Consider the following 23529-nt stretch of genomic DNA (forward strand, 5'->3'; position numbering starts at 1 on the left):
TAGTAACCTACGATCACTCAGGTCTCCAACGAGAAAAAAGGACACTGATGAACTATCTTAATAGCCTCGCGGAAAGCGGAACAGCAAAAACAAGGTGGTGTCAGAATGCGTACCATGCATTTGATTTACAGCGACTAGAAGAGGTCAGGCTATGTTTTGAATATTCATATTTAGAAATTAAAATCTATTCCTCAAATATCCATAGTAATGGCAAAGTGAAAAACGAGCATTAGCAAAGACAATAGATCTTGCCTTTGAAAGTAAACAGTAAAATTCTTGCCAATTTAACTGTCAAAGCAGTTAAGCATTATCAAAAATAAGCAAAACAGTGTGCTGTGATGGTGAAATGCATCAGTAAAAAAAGCCAAAATAAGTACAGTGTCAAGAAGTAAGTGTGAGAAAGTGCCCTCTTTCTGCATGGTTGCCCCCACTTTTTGCTGAACTGCTGATGTACTTTGATGAGTTTGCCCGGGGCTCCTGCCAATCAGGTACCCAGGGCCTATGTTCTTTCCCTAAAACTGCATTGAAGACCAAACCCAACTGGCACTCTCTGGCCACATGTCAGTCTCTGGTAAATAGTACCACAGGTACTGAGGGCACTGTGCCCAGGGAAGGCCTCGAAGGGCTACAGCACTTATTGTGCCACCCTTAGAGGCCCTGTACCTTCACACTTGCACCCTGCCTTGTCAGGCTGCGTGTTCTGGTGCAGAACAAAGTGAAGACTCAACATAGCACACATCCCTGTGTGCCATGCCTACAACCCACTGCCCTGGCATAGATCAGCCACCCCTCTAACTGGGTGCACTATACCAGTGGTAGGGTACAGGTGCATGAGCCCAGTACCCCTACAGTGTCTAAGCCAATTCTTAGACACTGAAAGTGCAGTACTGCCATTAAGAGTATATGGTAATTTGTCATTACGAGCTCCACAGTACAATAATGGCTTTACTGAACACTGAGAAGTTTAGTATGAACTTCTCAGCACATTAAACGCACATTGATGTCAGTGTGGCATTTAATAAAAAATGCACACTGAGGGCATCTTGGAGATGCACCCTGAAAAGCGACCTAACACTAGTGTGCAGGCTGTGTGGCTGCCAGGCACACTTAAGACCTGCTCCTGCTCCACAGAGAAGGGAGGCTATGACCACACCGGCTCCTGTTGCGTGGTGGGTGGTGGCTGCCCGGAAGGCAAGTCCTGGGGACCCCTTGAGGGCCTATTATACTCTCCTTGTTGCTGCAATCCCCTGGCTTCCCAACATCTACTATTCTGGGCCTTCTGGTGCAGGGCACCGGGTGCTGCTTGCCCCCTTAATGGCTGCCTTGAGTTGCTCCCAGGGGGTTCCTGATCTGACCTCACCTCAGTAACTTGGCTCACTGGCCTCACTGCTCCTGGCTATCCTCGGACAAGTGGCAACCAAAGATTCACAGGAACAAATGGTCAGTGTGACCCTAAGCTAGCTTCCAACGCTGGTTTGCTCCATCCTATGGCCGCTATCCTGCTGGTTGGTAACCATCTTAGGCCCGCAGCACATCCGTAATAATAAATGAAGCTTGCCTGGGCGCTGCCATCGCCCCCTCTCATCTGTCCCGCCTGAGTACGGAGCCACCATTCCAGAAGCCTTTTTAGACATGATGCAGTGACCCAAAGCAGCACAAGTTATCATTTGAAAAGTCCAAAGCCAATGAAGCGCCAGAGTCTGTGCCTGATAAGGAGGCGGGTGCGGTTGGGGTTCCAACACCAGACAACTGTCTGGCATCAATGCTATTATGGTGGAGCTGCATGCTGGATTCTGCGCCATCGATGCAAAGTTCAACACCCTCGCAGGCCACCAGGATCGCATTAGGAAAGCCTTTGTATAGACAAAACACTTTGCTTAGATGGTGCGGGACAGCACATTTCTGGCCTAGACAAGTTTCTGACCACCCGAGGAGAGAGCAATTGCTCTCAGAGGTCGGAAACAATGCCTGCTCTAGGTGGAAGGGTTTACACCTCCTCCACACAGGAACTACATTTCAGGGCTGGAAGCTTCAAAGGCCCTACCGCCCTTGTTATGCGACCCAGGCTTTTCCAGATAGTGGATATGCCATCACCCCTGTCCTGACCCTACATTTTGGCTGCAAGATAGGTGGGAAAACTAGTAAGATTAGGAGGTGTGCCTCCCCTAACCACACCTAAGTTGGACTAGCTGATACGCACACCCTCGTTTCAAATTCCTCCATCTTGTTTTGGATGGAATTAGCCTTCTAGGGTCATGGTTATGCCCACTTCCCGCAGGAAGTGGTCATATAGAGGACGCAGACATCCTAAAGGTAGGTAGACCATTGACTACTGCCTGGCACTCCCCTTTAACACCCCTATATTGAGTTTTCAGATGGCACCCCTAAACCTAAGAAATCAGATTCAACGGATCTAGAGAAGGAGGACAAAGAGTCACAGCCTGGCAAGAACTGCAGAAGAGCAGAGAACATTTGGTGCAAAAACCTGCTTGCTACTCTCTCAACAATCGTGACAGAGTGATTATCCTGCTAGCTGGGGAACTACCAAAGCCATGGGTAGCCTGTCAGCACTTCAAAAGTAAAAACAAAAAACAGAGGTAAGGAGAGCAAGAAAGGATCAGGCGGTGGAGGGAGCAAATCAACTCTGCTGAGGGAGCAATTGAGGAGCGTGGAAATGAGGTTTAATTTCTTAAAAACAATAAAAAAGATTCAGGGATGCGAGAAAACCTTCCTTATAATAGCAAGGTGTGTGTGTCTTTTTAGCAGATGCATTATTGTTTTTAAAGAAACAAGGCTAAGCAGTGTTCTTTATCGCAGGTTTCTGTGCATGCCTGGTGTTCACTTCTGAATTGGTTCAGAAGGAATTAAGTGAACCTGTTGGATTTCAGACTTAGACCAAGGCAGGGAGAATTCAGCCTTTCCCTGAAATGAAAATCAGCCCCACCCCCCCAAAAAAAAGCACTATGTGTGATCATTACTGTTACAACAAATTAAAGCCTGTGATGAGATTTTAAAAGAAGCTCGCCTAAGATGTTTTAGCTATTTTTAGCTATTTCATATATCCATTTCTATTATTCCATATTCAGCACTGGTTGTTTTGGGAAATATCTGAAGAATGTTAAACTGCTGTAGAAGCTGTGTGAGCAGATGTAATTCCTGTGCTATAGGGGATATGGAAGTAGAACTGTTACTTCTTTTGTAAGTGCTGTGTAAACAGGAAAACCATTTCTGTTACAGGGGATGTGTGCAAAAATGTACCACGTCTGCAGTGGGGTATGTGTGGACCGGTGTACCACCTCTATTGTATATGTTGTGTGGACCGGTGTGCCATCTCTCCTGTTGAGAATGCTTGAGAAGATGTACCACTTTTGTTGTAGGTGCTGTGTGGACAGATGTACCATCTTTGCCATAGGGGATGTGGGGGTGGGTGTACCACCTATCCTGTATGTATACCACACCTCTGTTGTAGGGGATAAGTGGATTCAAGAATGGGTCGAGCCACACTTACAAATCTCTGCCTTAGGCCAGTTGGTGTCCTATATGTTGGCTACTGTTCTTTTCTGATCCTTCTGCTTTAGCACAGTGTTGCTGTATTGGGGACTAGTTTACTACTTTAGTTAAACCTTTATGACCATCAATGAAGATCCTAGGACCTACAAGAAACAATTAATTACTTGTGTTCTTGGTTCTGAACCAAAGACATCTTCACTGAAGTTATAAATGACGTTGTCAGAGTCATGATGTTGGATAAGGGTCAGCAACGTTAATTACAATTCAATCCAATTCCTCCGGTAAAAAAAATTACGGACTATGACAGGCAACTGTCAATACATGGAATCATGGGAAAGTAATCTAGACGTCTCTTAGAGGCCCAGGGTGCTTTTTTACGCCTACTAATGCAAAGACCTTCTTTTTCCTTCCCTGTCGAAAAGCTAGACGGTATTTTACGCTATGTTGCTACAACATACTTTTGTTAGATGGTTTATTTTTTGAATAAAGATAATTTAAGGAAAAAAACAGTTGCTGACAAGACTTTGGAAGGTGCACTCTAGCACTGGTTATGCCAATTTTCGTACCCATTTTTATAAATGAGTGCATGATTTAAGTGTTCCAGGTCCCCTTATGTAGAGGGGACTCAAATGAAGATTACTATGATGCAGACCTAGGAATAAGAATAAGTAAACATATCTCACGGACTTCAATAACTAAATAAATTACACTGCAATCAGTCGCTCACAACTAGCTTATAAGAATAATAGGGTCTTGTGAATACCTGGATCTGTGGCGAGAGTCATAGCGTCTGCTGCGGTCTGTGGAATCCGATCGGGAATGGCGGCGTCCATCCCTTGACCCCCCACCTGAATAACGCCGACTACTGCTCTGTGAGCGGGAGTACCTCCTAGACCTTGAACCAGAGCGAGAGTGCCTGTTAGATCTATGATGCCCGCTTGTCCTGTGGGATCGGGAACTAGACCGAGAACTTGAAGAGGATGAGGAGGAAGAAGGAGAAGTAGACTGCTTCCTAAAACAGAGAGGAAAGAACAGACAACATATTAAAAGAATGACATGAAAGTGGGATTAATGGGGCTAAAGTGTAAAAGGAGGTTCTTTAGCATTTTACTCTGATTACCTTCCTCAAGTGTCACAGACATACATGAAGCAGAGCAGGGGCCGAATAGTCAGGTTCCTGATAACGAAGTTCTATATTTGTTCCACAATAAATAGGTTTAGAATCTCAAACCATGTATTTCCCAAAGCAGATGAATGAGAATGGGCCTAAATTAAGATGTGCTGCATCTAAGATGATGGCTGAATCCCAGACTAAGTGATTAGAGAAGTTAATAAAATAAATTTGCAGGGCCATAAAACGCTGAATTCAATACAGTTTACATGTTCTCATCGCCCCCACACTTCCACTATTTACTCCTTCCTTAACTCATCTTAAATAGCAAACTATTCGAAGGGCAGATTATTTTAATTATTCGCGCATGTGCTTTCAATGCAAACTTAATTGGAGCATGGATCTAAAAAAAACCATAGTTACATTTCAGACATGCTGCAATGCGGTGTTAAGATTTGCACATAGATTAGGCACACAACCAATAACAGCTATTTTACAAATGTACAGGCAGAAAGCAGCCACTGCCACTTAATGGAGTAGGGATCTGGGGATGGCAAAGCTAAGGAACTCCAGGTAACCGAAAATAACTACCTATGAACTGATCCTATTGTATTTGGAATTGGGTATACAACCAATTTACGACCAAGGTTTCCTCTAATCAACCTTGTACTGGATTCGACCAAATAGGGCCCCACCTTTCCATAGTTTACCTGAAATCAACTCTGGAAAAGCTGACAGTAAAAGGGACAAAAGTCATTATCTGGGGAAGGCATGGAAGCAGACTTAATGAACTGAATCTCAGCCATCCATGGAATGACCCAGGCCAAATTATTGCTGACAGTGTTATACCCTCAAAGGAGACATTGCTGGCTAAAGAACTATCACAGACACCCAAACAACAGGCTCTTTAACTGATAAATATCGTTTGCAGTATACTTGGCGATGCGAGCCTTACACAGACCAGTTATTATGAGAAATTAAACATTCTCCATATACTAAGTTTAAACTAGAGATATTTCCAACCAGAGTTTATCGCTCAAAATGGGATGCACAATTGTCACAATTCTTTAACTGCAAGCTAGGAGGCAGAGATACAATATTGCATTTTACGCCTTTTTAATCTAAGGTGGGGTTCCAAGATGAAACTGGCTCCTTCCCTTATTTAGGAATAGTGTGAGACATTATTTCTATGCTTTAGGGAGAGAGGGAGAGGATGTGGTGTAACAGCCAGATCTGCCAACTTTGGAACTGGGGATCCAGATTAGTGTGTCTGTATCGGCTCATCATCCGGTGATTCTGGCAAAAATCAATTTATCTCCCCCGTGCCTATAAACAGCGCCTGTATACCCTCACGGGTGATTAGCAGCACTCTATAAATCCAAATATTTATTCATCACTTTGCGTCCTGTATATGATCTGCATGGCTTATGCTAAAGAAAGAGTCGCAATTAACTTTTTTTTTTATAACTAGTGTTAAATAATTTTCTTTTTTTTTTTTAAACTGCTGGTTGGAAATCCATATTTTACCATTCTGCAATATACAATCATTATACGTTGTAAGTTATCATGTTTTGGCAAACGCTCAACAATTAAACTTTGATACAAGTTAATATCAGATTCAATTACGTTCATGCAAAAACTGATGATACACAGCCTTGGGATGTCTTTGTATATACCCTGAACAAAGAATTGGGGGTTAAAGGTCACACGTTACAGAAATCTTATGTGAAATCAAACCTGAAGTCTCAATTGACTCTCTCTCTCTCGCTCTATATATATACATATATATATAATTTTTCTTTATTTTATTGAAAATGGTGCGTCAACCTTCACTCGTACGTTAAACAGTCTTGCAGAGAAGTAACAGAGACTGTTTCCGAATAGTGAATATTAATGTTACTTTTAACGTAATGCACCATCCTTCTCAGAACTGAGGTAGGTTGGCTCTCAGACCCAAAGTCAAATAGAAGTCGTATTCAAACACCCCCTCCGACAAACACTTAGTATCTTCATAGCTTGAATAGAAGATTTGTAATCATTCCTGGGGCTTCACAAAGAAAGAAAGAGAACGCAAGCTCTGAACAGGTGGCAGAGTATTTAACACTTTAAAATGCACATACAAACGTAAACCAAAAACATACACCATGCTTGTTCTAAAGAATTAGCCTCTAATAAAACATTAGCATCCACGTCGCTGCTCCAACATCCCTGTCGCCACCATAGCCATTTGTAAATATTTATATTTGGAAAATTACAGCCCAATTACTGTTTCTTATAACACATGATCCTAACAACCAATATTTCACAAGAAATATAGTCTACAGGGAAGTGTACATAAGCCACAGTATCAAAATGATGACCAGTGCACTACAACTAAGCAAAAATGGGCAATTCCTAGATCACAAGGTGTCCAGCAGAGTCGGCTCATTGTCAGACTTTCAGGGCAAACAAGGCCTTGGCAAGAGTTACACTTTGATTAATTATACATAACATTATCATGTGTGACTATTATGAAAATGAGGCAGGTATCTAGCCCTCCTCGAACTATGCTGGGCACATAGGTCAAACAATCTCTGAAGACCATCAGCTACCACGTCAATTTTGCATATAGGTAAAGTGACTATATACAGTCAATGTCTGACTCTCATAGAATAGTACACTCACATTTAATATGTACAATTTTCATTAAATAAGCGGTTTTGTTTAAACTAACTAAATCCATCTGCTTTATTCCGGTGTCTTGGCCACAGATTACTTGACAAATTGCAACAACTGCTTCTTACTGCCACGTTTACATGAAACATTGTTTCACTTTTCTTCTGTTACCGGACTTCTCCTTAACCTTAAAAAATACAAGGAAAATAAAAGCCTGGGCCAAGTGTTTTAAGAACTAGAAATACTGTGTATTAAGACAGACAATAACGAACACAACTGCTCACTTCATTTTTCCTACGTTTCAAAGTACTACGTCCAAGTAAAAACTGAATACAACACCAGTGTCTTGAAAAAACACCAGAGTAGACAAATAGAATCACAAAGCATTTCATTTAACCGTTAACTATAGTGCGGGACATCACTGAGATTTCCAAACTTTTTTCCAACCCGTTTACAAAGAAGAACAAGTCAGTATATTGGCACTGGCGATTGGTAGGATTATGAGAAAACGATTTCAATCAGTATGCACTAAAGGCACAAAATCGTGCAACGGTGTTGGCCCTGCACTTGAGACATCAGCACTCAACAGTTGGAGGTAACTAACAAAACGTTCTTAAAATCGCATAATGGTTAGAGAGAATTGAATTCAAATATGGCTAACACATCAACAAGCGTGCGAGCATGAGCACTTTCAATTTCGTCTTTTGCAGAGTGAAATGGATTACTGATGATTCTGGGCGGCCACAATGTAAGCTTCACTCGTGCACAAGCAGCAACAACATTAACTCTCACCACTTAGAACAGGCACACACAATCGGTGGCAGCAGCAGCGCGCATATTCGTACAGTGAAGAAGAGATATAGTACAAGCAGTAGCAAACCCCACACCCTCATCTAACACACCCAACTGCACAGGTAACACATTGGTCATCTAAAGTTGCTACATTTGGAGGCACTGTAAGACTTTATGACATCAAGGCCTACAATAAATATCAGCAACAGGAAAAAAAAATGAATACATAACTTAATTTGCATACAACACACACGCGTGTTTTTAGCATTAAAAACACATGATACTATCAATCACCCTATTTACTTACTAAAGGAAGAAGAGCGGCTAAATGGGGTCGTCTGGGTTTCATACTAGTTACCTGCGGATTGAAGTGCCCTAACTAGCAATCTCCAACTCATCAAACGGACTTACTATTAATAAACTCTATTGCCACACTGCATATTTAGGTGAAGATGTATAGACCCACGGCCCTGTAAAGAAACTGAACTGCTTCTGTCCTCCCATTCCTACAGATTCGTGAATATATGTCCGACTCATTTTCTTTAATGTCCAAGAGACTCAAAGTTTCCATTTGAGATGTGCCCCATTGGCTTATTTAGATTTTGTATATTGTGTTTTTTACTCTACATTTGTCAAAGTATTGTCTCATCTATCTATCGATAATTTATGAATGATTCAGCTTAAAAAACAACAGAAAAAATACAAATAATGCAATGCACATAAAACAATTAATCAGGAGTGTTAAAATCCAAATGATAACTTAAAGTTAATAAATATTAGTATTAAGAAAGTTAAGAAGCTACGAAAGGCCAAGTCTGGCTGTGTTTCAGTCCGCGGCAATGAAGGAAGCCAACGCCATCAAGATGGCATACTAATCTCTCCAGCGGCACAGTACCAAAACCGACTCCCAAAGCCTAATGTTAGGCTTCTTAAAGAGTGGATCGAGATGCTGCCTCCTTGACAGCCGGGGTTTGGTTCCTAGGAGCTGATACGTCTCTTCAACACTCCTATCATACACGCACAAACAGCTGAGAATTTCTACTTCAGTGACCACTTTTTTGGATATGCCAAGGCAGGAAGCACTTCTTGTTTGCATTTTATGTTGAGGCTCCTCTTTATCTCTGGGTATATGATGTCCATATATGCTTCATAAGTAAAACTCACAAAAAAACAAAGGTTACACCAGTACTTTCAACCCTATGGTCAGCCTAATCCTCAGAGCCAGTGACCCAACTGGCTGATAAATCAATTAATACAAATGGGAGAGTATGAAAGTGCCCCTTTTTGACATGGTCACCCCCATTTTGTGCCTGGTATTTGACACAACTTTGACTGAAGAGCACAGGGTTCCTGCTAACCAGGTCCCCAGTGCCAGTGTTGTTTCACAAAAACAAGGTAATTGTGCAATTGTTTCACAATTGGAATGACCTTTAACACCCTTGTTAGTCCATAGTAAATGGTACCCCTGGTATCTAGTGTAGGGGTACCCAAGTGGGTCCCTAACAGCTGCAGCATGTATTGTGCCAACCTAAGGGACCAACCACTAAACTCATGCAGATTGCTATTGAAGACTGTATGGAATAGTGCAGACAAAAGTGAAAATACAACATGGCACATGCCCCGTGTACCACGTCCACAGACACTGCATGAAATATATGCAAGTCATCTCTACAGCCGACCTTCCAGCCCTAAGGCAGGGTGCATTTTATCACAAGTGAGGACATATCTGCATGAGCTTATATGAACCTGTGCAGTCAAGTCAAATGGCTAGATAGTGCAAGTGAACAGTAAAGGCATCTTTTTTTTTTTTAGTTTTATATAGCACAAACTTGACTCAAAGGTATCAGGTATCAGAGTGCTTTACATGAGCACCAGGTTCATACCAAAAAAACACATTAATTATTGTTAGGCATGGGTGATTAAGCGATTTGCCCAGAATCACATGATGAGTGTTGTTGCCGAAACTCGAAACTGGTTCCGCAGAGTTGAGGTCGACCGCTCTGGCCATTAGGCCACATCCTTTCCACGTTGATCTTGAGTACATGTACTGATCACTGAACATTATGAGTTCCCCAGCTACATGATGGCTTCACTGAAACCTATGGTGTTTGGTATCAAACATTTGGTCTTAATAAATCCAGTTAATAGTTTGCAGGAGTGCATTGACATATAAGATCAATTGGTTGGACACATGTAAAACTGAAGAAAACAGAGGACAAGAGATGCAGATAAGATTTAGTAGGGGAAAAACCAAGAAAAAAAGTAAACATTTTTCTTACCTATAAAAATCAATATCTCGAAAAGAACTTACTTGATTTCTGAGTTCTTGGTGTTTATATTAAAAATGTGTTATTTTTGTAAGTTGGTCTCAGATCTATTCTTGAGTGTGTCTCATTTATTGCATCTGTGAGTGCAAGTGCTTAGCACTACTCGCTGATGAGCCTAAACTGCTCGCCCACACCACCAAAAATGAGAGCATTTGAGTTTAATTGTGCCTTCGCAAACCAATAAGGGTTGCCTGGACTCTCTGCCCAGTGTACCTCATTTTGGTACACTATATAGAGAGCCAGCTTCCTACAGGGGGATACTATTTAATCAAATAGTCTAAAAAAAACACTATTTAAGTACAAAATCTTTATTTTCTCAAAGTTAATACAAACAAGGTTTTTTTCAAAACATGTCAAAAGTAATTTAATTCCAGAATACTTCAAGAACGTTTTTGGTGTATAAGTTCAGTCCATGTTTGCCGAAAGTTGTACAATTTCTTTTTGTTCTATTAGGAACAGTTCACAATCCACGTAGTTTAGCAATACCAGAGTACTCTCACAAATCAAGTCAGCAAGTGTTTTATGGCATCCTGTCGCTTCTTCAGCGCTCTGGATTTACCAACATAAAATCAGAAAGAAAAGATTTAAATTACACATTACACTATTGTAGGAAGCTGGCTTTCAATGTAGTGTACCAAAATGAGGTACACTATGTAGAAAGTCCAGGCGACCCTTTTTGGCTTAAAGGGCTTAAATTAATAATCCTAAATGCTCTCTTTAGTGGAAGAGTGGATATGGCTTATCAGAGGATGTTATTAAGCATTTGTTGTATACACATCGTCAATAAATGAGACACACACAAGCAGAAACTCGAGACCAATTTAGAAAAATAACGTGCTTTTATAACATTTTAGGCACCAAGAACTTGGCAATTGGGTAACAACGTAAGACGTTATCAAATTTTACAGGAGAGAGAGTAGGAAATTACAGCTGGCAGATTTGAGGCATGATCCTCAAACGTGGTAATGTTATCATATGGGAGAAACATTCAATATATAGGGTCGCTTTCAAACGACTTACAGGACTGTTCTTCCGGACTTAAGGCGAGTAGCGGGGCCAAGGTCCATGAAAGCACCACAAGTTCAGTTTTACCTGCCCATGGGTGTCCAGGTGCAGAGGTGCTTTCAGCTGTGGTATCCTCAGACGCTACACGCCATAGTCAATGGGAAAATACCTATAAGAAAGAGGCTGCAAGGGTGGACAGGGAGTAGAGTCAAGCAGAACCCAAAGGAGGGGTCACTACTCTTGAGGGTCTCAGGGCCATAAAGACACCGTCCGTTTCAATGTCACTTATGACAGTGGTGGTCTTCGAACTGAAAATAAACAAGTCTTGATGCATGCAACAGGCTCAGGTACATCGGGTATTGGTGTAGGGCGGCTCCTGGTGTCTCCAAACTTGGTGGGTAATGGAGTTTACCTCCTGGAGCACAGTGTCCCCTTCCTGGGTGGCGGCTGCATCGGTGGACCCACTGGTCAGCAGATCGGCGTACCGGCTGTCGTGGGCGGTGCCTGCAGGCAAGTGGCTCCTCCACTTCAAGTGAGAGGCCGGCTGGTTGATGAAGTGCTGGAAGCCTTCTGTGGCTTTCGGAAGATACACAGCTGCAGGACGAGTTGGGTCTTGGTGATTGTCAGGACAGGAGCAAGCAGGGTTTGCGCCTAAGTCCACAGCTAGTCCTCTGTTCTTGCGTGTTTCAGCTCTTCTTTGTCCTACTTGTTTTGAAGTCAGTTGAATTTGAGTTCCTGAAGTCAGGGAGACACCTAACAACTGAATTTAGGGGCATGAAGGGTAGTAGCCAGTGGGCTACTTACCGTGGGGTCACTACACACTCCCTATATATTCACTTCCTGTGGGGAGTGGGTATGACCCCGTCTCATAGTTCCTAATTCCACCAAAGCCAAGATGGTGGAAGCCTTCATTTGTGGAGCACATCAGGCAACCCTCCTTAGGGGTATGACTAGCCTGGTGGTGCTACATGCCTACTTGTATATGCTAATTACCTGCCTGTCCTGGTGCCAAATGGCCCTCAGGGCAAGGGATGGGGTGGGGGTCATCTTTAGGGTCTGGCGGAAACCAGGGTCCCACATCAAAGGCGACAGAGGCTTTGAAGCCCCTGGCCTTAATATATCACTAGCCAACCAGCTGGTGCAGATGTGCGCAAGTTCCTCTAGAGCAGGCATTGTTACTTGCCTCAGAGCGTGGGCTCTCACCTTCAGAGAGTCAGAAACATGTCTGTGGTGGTAGTCAGCACACTAGATAGTGGTAGGCTTTCAAGGGGCAACTCTAAGGTGCCCTCTGAGAGCATATCTCAATAAATCCAATACTGGCATCAGTATGGATTTATTAAGACAAGGTGTTTGATACCAAACACCATAGGTTTCAGTAAAGCTATCATGTAGCTGGGGAACTCAATGTTCAGCTGGGAAGGAGTAATGACCAGTGCCCAGTACATATACTTAAGGTGGCTTCCCAGTTCACTTATACTATCTAGTAATTGAGCTAGACAGCACAGGGGTATATCTGCTCATGCAGATATCCTCACATGTAACTTAATGCACCCTGCCATAAGGCTATGAGGCCTGCTATAGGGGTGACAAATATCTTGCATGCAGTGTCAGTGAGCACGGCACACAGGGTGTGTCCCATGTCTTGTTTTCACAGTTGTTTGCACCATTTCACGCAGCCTGCAATGGCAGTGTGCATGAATGTGGCAAGAGACCCCTTAGGGTGGCAGAATACATGCAGCAGACCTTGGGGACCCTCTTTAGTTCCAAGCCCTAGGTAGCATTTACTAGGGACATGCATAAGTTGTTCACGGTATTGCCAATTAGGGTACAATTGCACAGCTACTTTCTTTTTGGGAAAGAGCACTGGCACTGGGGATCTGGTTAGCAGGAAACCAGTGCACTTCAATCAAAATTGCATCAAATACCAGGCAAAACGTTGGGGTGACCAGATCAAAAAGGGGTTACTTTTATACAAAGTGTTGGGTTCAGAGACCAGCCTATAGACTAATGGCTCTTGACTAATGTAGTCAAAGAGAAGCCTTGAAGAAAGAAAAGATTTTTTCTTTCTGGAGTCCCCTCACTCACCAGGGTTTCCCCACGGTGACATGCTTCATCATAGGGGCCATCCCAGTCCTCTACGAACTGGGGCGTGCTGCGACTTGCGAAGTTATGTAGGAGCACTTGTAGTTAGACTATGTGTAGTGCAATTTGTGGGGGAGTGGATGAAAAGTGATTAAAATACCTTGCTAGTGGGCCTTAACACATTTTATTCTAGCTCCTAGGTTGCTTTGTTTAAAAAGGGGGTTGCACTGAGGAACCTAACTATAATGAGTTGGACCACAGTGTGAGATCAACATGTTTCGAGCTAGCCCAACCTCTTCCTCAGGACCACACAGGGACCAGCCCTGTGTTAGCCACTCCTAACGTTCCTAAATAGGAAATAAACAATTGCGAAGTGTAGAAAAATTATTAAATAAAGTGAACACTGCTACTAATAAAGCATGCGCTGAAGATACATACGTCCTAATGTCACGTTGTATACTTCACAATTTTGAATCTACGTGTCAGGAGGACGACCTAGATTTTACTCCTCCAACTCCCCCCCCAACTTGTATTCTGTTACTTTTATACAACCATCCATAGTTTGACATCAATAATTATAGTTAACTATCTAATTAGCTTAGATTGCATCTTGACAATTTTTTCACACAACAATTTACACAGCAAGAACGAGACAGTCAATTAGAGCTAACAGAGAGAAACTTTAATTACATCACTGGAGATTACTAATGTATAATTTTCATTTGGCTACAGCTGTATTACCATATTCAAACTAGTCATTCTTACTTAATACGCATGTCATTTAAACTGAATATCCATATAGTACATATTCAATCTACTAAATCTATTTAGATATGCACCTCACCTATGGGCTTTATAATACAAACAAAATATGCATTTAGTACTTCAGCAGTGTGACCCTGCTTTACTTCTTATCACCTCTGTCTGTAATTTAACTTTGCATACATGAACACCTACAAAGACCCACATTAGAACAAAACATTCCAGGGCATATATTGAGTCCATGAAGAGACTGTTGAAAGATGAAAAAAAACAAATGTAGTTAAAAACCATACTAAAAGATATCCGACAGATCCACGTTGGGAGATTAATCATAAATCTGAAGAAAATGACAAGATCACTTTTCTTGAGACTGCAGATTAAATATAGATACATAATTAGACACCACATTTATATAAATTTTTATAGCGGTCTGTGTGGTGCTAACATTTATTATCTTTTTTCGATGTTTACTCATGATATCTTACTACTACAGCTTGGCAAATAGCAAAAATCAGACTCTCCTTAGTACTTGAATGTCAGTCAATTTTTGTTAATGTGAAAACTGCCTCTTTAATGATTATATGAAGTGAACGATTACCTTTTTGCCACGGTGTTTAGATGATTGACTGAGATGGTGGATGTCTTGACAGGACACTTGATATGAGATATGAATAGCTATAGGTAGGATACTCCAATTATTGCATTCACACGTTGGGAAACATCTGTTTATTTTTCTCACATTGTAGAATGAGGACTACTTACATTGTCTTTGCTTATTTAGACTGGTGAGGAAGGCAGTGTGCATACAATACTATTGAATTAGAGGTCAGAAGATTTGGTGTTTGAGTATAACCTCTAATATGCAACATCAAGACCATATTCTAGGTTGATTGGCAGCCATAGTTTATCAGAGAAGTAACAATTTACTTTATTAGAAGGTTTAAGGAATTTCTTTTTCAAGGGTATCAAAATTATTTTTCATTTCTAGATAATATACATATTATTAATGGAAAATTCGAACATTTCAATGGATTAATAATTACACTTCTCACGGATAGTATGTGACTTAACCCGAATGGTATAGGTTGGTGATCAACAGCAGAAGCTGAATGGCACCATAATACTTGAGTAAAACCTACTCATTAGAGGTTCAGAACTGTATAACAAAAATGCTGATTTGTGATACTGAGTGGACAACATGTGAACTTTGTTGCTACACTTTATATTCTGTGAAGAACAATGCACAGAGTTGTGCGTTCTTATTGTGGTTTTGTGAATAACTAGAGAATAGGGGTAAAAACATGAAAACTGCATTGCTTTGCTAATTTATGGCCCACAACATCCAGTATTAGTGAGAATCCAAATGTGCATTTTCAAAAACCAGATGGGATTATTAGCAGCAAAATGAGCTAGTGAGCGGAATTGTGAGTTCATCAGAACACCTTTGCCTCGCGGCGAGGCGAGTGCTGCTGCCACAGAGGGAAGCGGAAAGCCATTGTAGTGAGAGGCAGCGCCACGGATTTTTGACCCTTCCCGGTCTCTTCGCCTCCCCCCCCCCCCCCCCCCCCTCGGTGCGAGCGGCTCACAGGCTGGTGGCTTGGCTGCTCCCTGCCCCTCTCCCCGTGCTGTGCGGAGCAGAGCAGAGCGCAGGAGCGTGACCGTAGGTGGCCGCCAGAACCCACAGCCTTTACAGCAGCAGGCGCAGGCAAAATTCGGGAGCGGCCCGGTCGCGGCGGGAGCCCTCGGCAGGCAGCCGGCCGGGGCCACATGAGCTCTTGGTCAGCGCAGGGCTAGTCTGGAAAGCGGAGGAGGATTGCAGCAAGGTCCCCTACAGCGGCACGAGTATTCCAGAAGCCGCGGGAACACTCAGCAGGAACACTCAGCTGCCCAGGTAACAGTAGCAGCCAGGGCCACCCTTGAGGCAGCGGGAGTCGCCGGGGACACTGAGACCAGCCTGTGCATCTGTGCATCTGACGACGCGGGAGGTAAGAGGTGGAGGTAAGCGCGGCAGCCGTTAGAGGTCACCGCCAAGTAAGACCCAGAGGGCGTGGTCTGAGGGGTTGGTAGACTAGGTCTCCAGCTTGCAGTCCCCCTCGTGTGCACCGCTTGCTGACCCCTCCGTCACCCTCCACACCTCCGTCCCCTCAAAACAAAAAACACAGCGCAACACAGGGGCCCACATCAGTACTAGTTCTGGTATTCCCTCCCCACCAGCACAATCAGGCACAAACAAGCCTAGCCCCAGCAAACGGCGCAAAAAGAGATGACGCTGAGGAAGACTAAATCCTGCACGGAGGATGAGGGGGAAGTGAACCCTGAGAGTCTAGCACAAAGAAGGGTAACCAGAAGCATAAGTACCCAAAAATCCCAGGACCCGGTCACTGGCAACTCCCTCCCCCCCCCCCCCAAGGCCTTATCACTCAATTCTTTCAGGCCTCAAACTGCCTCTCACCTTTGGATGAAACGTCACAAGATCCCGCGACCGATGCCATACCGGGGATCCCAAAGATCCACCTGGCCCCAGGGGACTCTTACTCCTGCGAGTCCGCTAACTTCGAGTCACCTGGGAGCCTTGAAGCTCGTTTTCCGTCTGAGGCCAGGACAAAGAGCCCGATTAGGGTCACTGCCGACATTCACGATAGGCCAACGCTGGGGGCGAACGTGGTTATAGATACTGGGAGGACAAGCGAGGTTGTCACATCCTCCTCCCCAAAGAGCACAGGCACAGGCAAGGGCCCGAATGCAATTGTGACACCTAGGGAAATACAGAGGCCAATCCCCCAGGGTACGGAGGTATCCAACAACTTCGTTCTTACTAAAACTGGAACAGACTATTGAACGAACACTTGAAACTACCCCCATTAATTTAGGAAGAGCTAAGGCCCCGAGAACTGCACAAACGGAGGGTTGGAGTCCGCTGAGTTTAACTCATCACCAAGACTTAACCGACCCAATCGTTGAACCCACTTTTAAAGACCTTAACTTGTCAGCTATGAGAGAAGTCCAGGACATAATGGCTAGGGCACTGTTATGGCAGTCCGCAAAGATGGAACTCCAAATCGATCTTTTGCAGTCGATAGCCCAACATTTGGTGTGCCAAGATGATAAGCTGGAAGTCCAACTTAACGTCCAACAAGCTTATGCCGCCAGCACCAATTCCTGTGACGTCTTAATTGATAAATGGGCAAGTCTACCCGAAGTCTTAAAAGAGATGCTTGCATTAGCAAGGGGTCAGGGCGAGATAACCATGCAAGAACAAGCCGCACAAAAGCTACCACCACAGACGACAGAGCATGCCGAAACAGCAACCCTTAGCACAACGGGCAATAGCGCCACAAAGGCTCCCCTAGTAGGGCCCCGCATTAACTTTATTTCGGCTAATAAAGGGAATGGTGACCCCCGAGGCCTCGGATCTCGAGACCGTTAGTGATGACCTGTCTGTTACTACCTCTGAAGTGGAGAGGGTCGAAGGAGCATTAGCAAGTGCCAAAGCTCCGTTATCAAGGAGAGCCAAAAAAAGACTTAAAAAACAACTTAAGAAGTCCAAAGTTAAAAGCAGAAACACACCCTCGGTGGTATCAACCCTGGGCGACACTGAAACTAAACGTATCCCCAAACCATTCTTCCCCATTTTCATGCCCAAGCAGGTGTCTAAAATGGGCAAGCCATGTGACGCACCTCTTGTTCGCGGTGAGGCCCAAAGTCAACAAATCCCTCTCATGGAGGGTCAAACTAATGTGGCTCTCCAACAAAGGCCTTCACAGGAGGCCGTCGCCACACCATTAAGTGCCCCCAGCCCTTCCGGTTGGGTTCTGAAACATGAGTCTGTAACAAATCCCAAACTACAACAGCGCGCACAGCTAGTACAGTCTAGAGTGGTAGGTCTACCAACTGAGGGGCAAGGGAATCAGCAACCAGGAGCCGCACTCAAAAATTACCTAAATTTAACATCAGACCAGGGGGAGTGGCAAGGATGCCCGAGTGTGGTAGGTCAATCAAGCACGGGGCCCAATGGGTAGCAGCCAGATTCCACTCACATAAACCCTTTAAATTTCAATAACCAGAGGCTTAAGCTCCAGGGAGAAGGGGTGAGTTTGTGCTACATCACACAAAAAACTAACAATCCACCTATGAGCTGCAGTTAACCCCAAGGTACACAGCAAAAGGCCCATTTGACATCTTGAACAGGTCCAACATTGTCCGCCTCTTTGGCCATATTGCCTCGCTGGCCCAAATCACCTCAGAAAATATTGAGTGGGTGATATTCAAGAGATTGGAGATAGACACTCATGACGATTCCACCATAATCGGACTTGCGAGTCAGCAAGTCCAACAGGCTGTCCTCAAGGAAGCAACACTGTTTGCTGAATGGGGCATTGACGTCGCTGCTCCAAGAACACTGAAATATCCACACGTCCTGTTGCCGCAACAGGACGCACACGAACCGTCATCTATTCTTAAAGGCATAAGGCACACCCGCCCAGAAATAGGGGCGAAATCAGGGCGGGCAAAAACCCCGCTAAAAATTAAAATCCAGCAAAACGACGGACAACGGAGCGTGCAGCGGCATTTCTAGACATCAGATCATCTGGAGGCCACATGGAGACAGTGTCCCTAACCTAATAAACAGCCATGTAAAAAACGCCTGCTCAAATCCACTCAGGGGCCTAGTCCGCGAGTTATTCATTATTTCATGGAATATTGCGGGGGTGAGTAACATCTTTAGGGACATAACCACACCTGAATACCTCGCACAAGGGGACATACTGTGTATTCAGGAAACCTGGGCAAGGGCAACGACCGCCATTGGTGGCTTTTACGAACATTTTAAACCAGCGACCAAAAGGACAATCTTTGGACGCCCGTCAGGGGGTCTCTCTATCTACGTAAGTCATGCGTGCAAAATTAACACAACTGAATTAAAGTTGGAGTCTCCTGATCTTCAAGCCATCCTAATCAGTGGGTTGTCATCGGGTCAAAAATCTCGCCCCCTCCTATTAATTAATTGCTATTTCAACCCAATTAAGTATCAATCCTCCCAGGCCATGGAATCACTTATTTCAATTTTGGAAGATCTTTTAATAAATTGGAAGGACCAAGACGTAATAATCGCGGGCGACTTCAATCACAGAGGCCTGGGTTTAATTCCGGAGGCTCCATCAAGCAAGAAGTCAGCCTTACTGACTGAATTTCTCGCAAACTTTAAGCTGCAATCCATCCATGGAATACAAAAAAAGACCCAACCTGAATGGACCACCATCCCGACTTTTAGAAATGTCTCTACTATAGACTACATCTTTATCAACGAAGGGCTTGCCCACAATCTTTGCAACTTCACAGTGGACGACAGAGAGGAAAGCGACCATAGGCCCCTCCGCGCCACATTCAATCTGGCGCGGGTACAAGCAGAATTACAAGTAGTTATTGGAACTACCACGGGGGAGGAACATCACAAAGTGCTTAAAATAATAAAATGGTCAACCAATCTCTGTCATAGCCTGCTTGACTATGTAGCTGGAAGGTAAGAAGAACCTAACCCAGTTCAAACTAAGAACATCATTCACCTCTGGGAAACTCTGACCTCCGACTTATTGGAACGCCTGGGCAATAATCATCATTCAAGAAGTCGCCAATTCCACTCTGATCCTTGCCGTGCAACATCGTGGTGCCTGTCACAGTGTAAGCGTGCTCTAAATAAGGCAATCAGGGCACAAAAGAAAGGCACTCAATTGTCAGGGAGATACTCCATTGCTGCTCTGCGAACAGACTATAAAAAGAAAGTCTGGGCCCACAAAAAACGGCAGACTGAACAGAATTGGTTGACCGTGTTCTCGTTAATTAAAGGAAATGACAATAGCAAGCTTTGGCGTTTCATTAACAATCTGACCCCCAGAGGAGAGCAAAAGGAAAACAGTGTTGCAGGGCAAGCGTGGGAACAGTATGCCAAAGGGTTGTATACCTGCGAGTCAAATCAGGCCACTGCAGGAAGCCGTGCATGGTCCAAGGTGGCGGCGGAAATTATCGAACCCGAAAGAGCTACGTCAGAAGGCGTAAATTCGACCTGCACCAGATTGTTCACAGAAATGGAGGTACTAAAGTGCATCAAGGCCATTAGAACTGATGGCGCTCCAGGCCCAAATGGGATTCCGGCCCAGGTTCTGAAAACTGCCTCAGCCTTTTTTGCATCCAGACTCACCCCTTTATTTAACCATTCTTTTGCCACGGCAATGTTGCCATCCTCTTGGAAAGGTTCTATTCTATTCCCCATCCATAAAAAGGGGGACCACACGAACCCGGCCAATTATAGGCTTATAGCTCTCCTCGACGTAGAAGCAACGATATATGCTCGCCTTCTTCTCAGGGATCTGGAGGACTGGGTAGACAAGAATGGCATTCTTCCGCCCACACAGACTGGCTTTAGGGCTCATAGTTCCACTCTTGACAACAGCTTAGCCCTTTCCTACCTTGCGAAGAAGGCCAATACGAGGAACAAACCGCCCCTGTTCTGCTGTTTCATAGACTACTCCACAGCCTTTGACCGAGTGAACAGGGGTCGGCTCTGGGCAAAACTTGACTCGTGGGGGCTACCACAGGCTCTGCTAAAAGCTATAAAAGCGCTCTATGAGGGCACCTGGGTTAAGGTGAAGCTAAGCCCCACAATAACAACTGCAAGAATTGAAACCAACTCGGGCCTCAAGCTGGGGTGCGTCTTGGCCCCCATGCTTTTCAACCTGTATACTGCGGACATGGGGACAGCTCTGAAAGATGCCAACTTAGCACCTCCAAAACTGGGGGGACTCGTCTTGGGAACACTCCAGTAAGCAGACGACACGGTGATCATGGACCACACTAGGGTGGGGCTCCAAAGAGCCTTAAGCAGTTTGGCATTATACAATAAGTCAAATGACTTAAGGATCAACGTGGGCAAGACCAAAATCGTCATTTTTGGCAAATTCCCCCACAAAAAAGAAGCTTCATGGTCTCTGGGAGAGCACCGTATCGTCACTGCCCCATCCTACAACTATTTGGGCACCTGGGTATCTGAGAGTGCCTCTGCAGCCAAACATCTGAAGGAGCTTAAACCTAAAATTGACAAAACCATTCTGTCGCTAAGACGCTTATGCCACCGCTTGGACAGTCCCTCAGCAGAACCAATGTTGACAGTGCTCCGGGCAAAACTGATCCCTGCCATTGCATATGGGCACATAGCCTACCCTGGTGCATTTGACAAAATGGTCAACGCGGCCCAGGCGAAAGCCTATAAGATGGTGCTACAGGCCCCTAGATACGCAAGGAACACTAGATTAAGGCTAGAAATAGGCCTTAAGCGACCTGAGCTGGTATTACTGGGGGACCTTTTAAAACTCTACATTAGAGTATTGAAAGCACCAGAACATTCGCTAAAGTACTCCCTAAAATCAATCTTTGATGAGGTGGGCTCCCCCTGGTACTCAAAGGTAGGACAAGCTATTGCAGCATTGAAAATCGAAAGAAGGAGTTTGCACCTGCACGAAATTCCTTTCTCAGCTTGGGCCCAAGCAGTTAAGCGACAAGTCCGGATCATCTCCTTTGGTCTTGACCTAGCATCTCTTCGGCAAAATCCACTAACTCAGGCCCTGGACAAATCATATATTCCAGGTAAACCCCAACCTTACCTGCAAGATCCAGTATCCACCTACGCGAGAAAGAAAATGTTGTACTTTCGACTTTTGGCCCTCAGGATCATGGACTTCAACCCCAAATGGGCCCGTACGGATGGCACCTTGGCCTGTCGTCTATGCAATTACCGTAGAGAATCCTGGCTACACTTGCTGTGCTGCTGCACAAAGCTGGCCAATGACCGCCATCGCTTGCTGCTCCCGATTTTACGGAACACGGATTATAGAACTTGCAGAGAGGCTTCGGACTGGTGCATCTCAGTCTCCACGACCTGTTTGATAGCCAGAGTTGGGAAATTTATATACCAGGTAAAAATGGCACTCGACTCCCACTTAACAGCATTGTCGGCAAAGTAACCGGAAGCCTTCCGCCCCAGTTATCCAACCTGGGCTGGTTTAAAGATCTACGAAGAATCCATCTTTCGTTAACAGCCCCTGGTACATGAATTAACTCTACCGAACTTTCATGTGCCTCCCCTTATCGGCTGGGAAACACTTGTACAACCTATACATTACTCCTTTTAAAAAGAACTCTGTTTTGGACAGCTTATCAGGATTAATATGTTAGTTTTTTAACTTAGTGATTTTCATTCTTATGTTTGGATGGAACTTGGGTGAGGGGTGAGTTGGGACGTTCATAAAGCTTTTTATTTTTTATACTGTAAAGATTTTAAGTAATCATGCAGTTTATTAATAAATAAATAAATATAGTTACTGCTTACCTATATACCGTGTTAAGTTAGCATGAGCTTATTAAAATGTTTTAAAAAAGCAGCAAAATGAGGTCAGACGTAGTGGAGACATGGGATGTATACAAGCAGTTTGTTTCTTAGAGGCTAGATTTTAAATCCAGTGTGTCAAGTATGCTTTTAACAGGGTGTCGGAGTTCAGTGCCCTCCAACCCAGTTACCAAAAGCTACTTAACCGCCAGACGCTCATGCCAGTCCAGGCTTTCAGACACGGCACTTCTCTTCAGCGAGGAAGACGAAGACCAAGCCTTGAAGGATGAGGCGAACTACTGTATTTGGCCGATAAGAGCAGAAGGGGCAGCCCAGCAGGTTGTCATCGACCGGAAGCGGAGTTGCTGCCCAGGAGTTCGGGACTGCGAGAGATCAACGGGAGGACGCTGCGCCCCGCCACGGCGGGTCATGGCTACAACAGGTGTGTGCCCGAATCAGCGAGTTTGGGAGTAGGGAGGAGATACGTGGGTTGACCGGCAGGGCTTGTTCTCGGGCTGGGCTAGGCTGACACCTGTTTCTGGTTGGAGCCTTATACCCAGAGTCGACCGCCTTTGTTTGCTTTGGTGTCGGGACCTTTTCCCCCCTCACGTGTATCGGGTGCATTTCCCTCCCCGTTCCTCAAAAACTGAGATATACAGCTCTGCCCTAAAACTGGTTCCTTTTCCCTTCCGTGTACCGAGTCTGGGAGAAGAGAGGAGGGGCCAAGTTCCAAGGAGGAGAATGTGAAAATTGCTGAAACCCTCTGGTTGTACAAGAAATTTCATTTATTTAAAAAAAAATAGCATGATTCTACACTTTAATGCTATCACTAAGAACATAGGTGTGCATATTGTTAATTATGTTGGCAATAACTTGATTTAGGGTATAACGTTTTGTAGAATATGATC

At 44.3% G+C, this 23529-nt stretch overlaps 1 protein-coding gene across 20 annotated transcripts in view; it reads right to left on the reverse strand.

The window, feature by feature from the left end:
- Nucleotides 1-23529, reverse strand: part of CLASRP (CLK4 associating serine/arginine rich protein) — a 739455-nt gene that overhangs the window by 310888 nt on the left and 405038 nt on the right. For all 20 annotated transcript variants that reach the window (XM_078660953.1, XM_078660959.1, XM_078660947.1 and 17 more), the window contains one exon: nucleotides 4274-4522. In XM_078660953.1, the coding sequence (XP_078517079.1) occupies nucleotides 4274-4522 (249 nt within the window). The remainder of the gene's footprint in view (nucleotides 1-4273; nucleotides 4523-23529) is intronic.

Source organism: Lissotriton helveticus, chromosome 9 (genome assembly GCF_964261635.1).
Source record: "Lissotriton helveticus chromosome 9, aLisHel1.1, whole genome shotgun sequence".
Classification (NCBI taxonomy): domain Eukaryota; kingdom Metazoa; phylum Chordata; class Amphibia; order Caudata; family Salamandridae; genus Lissotriton; species Lissotriton helveticus.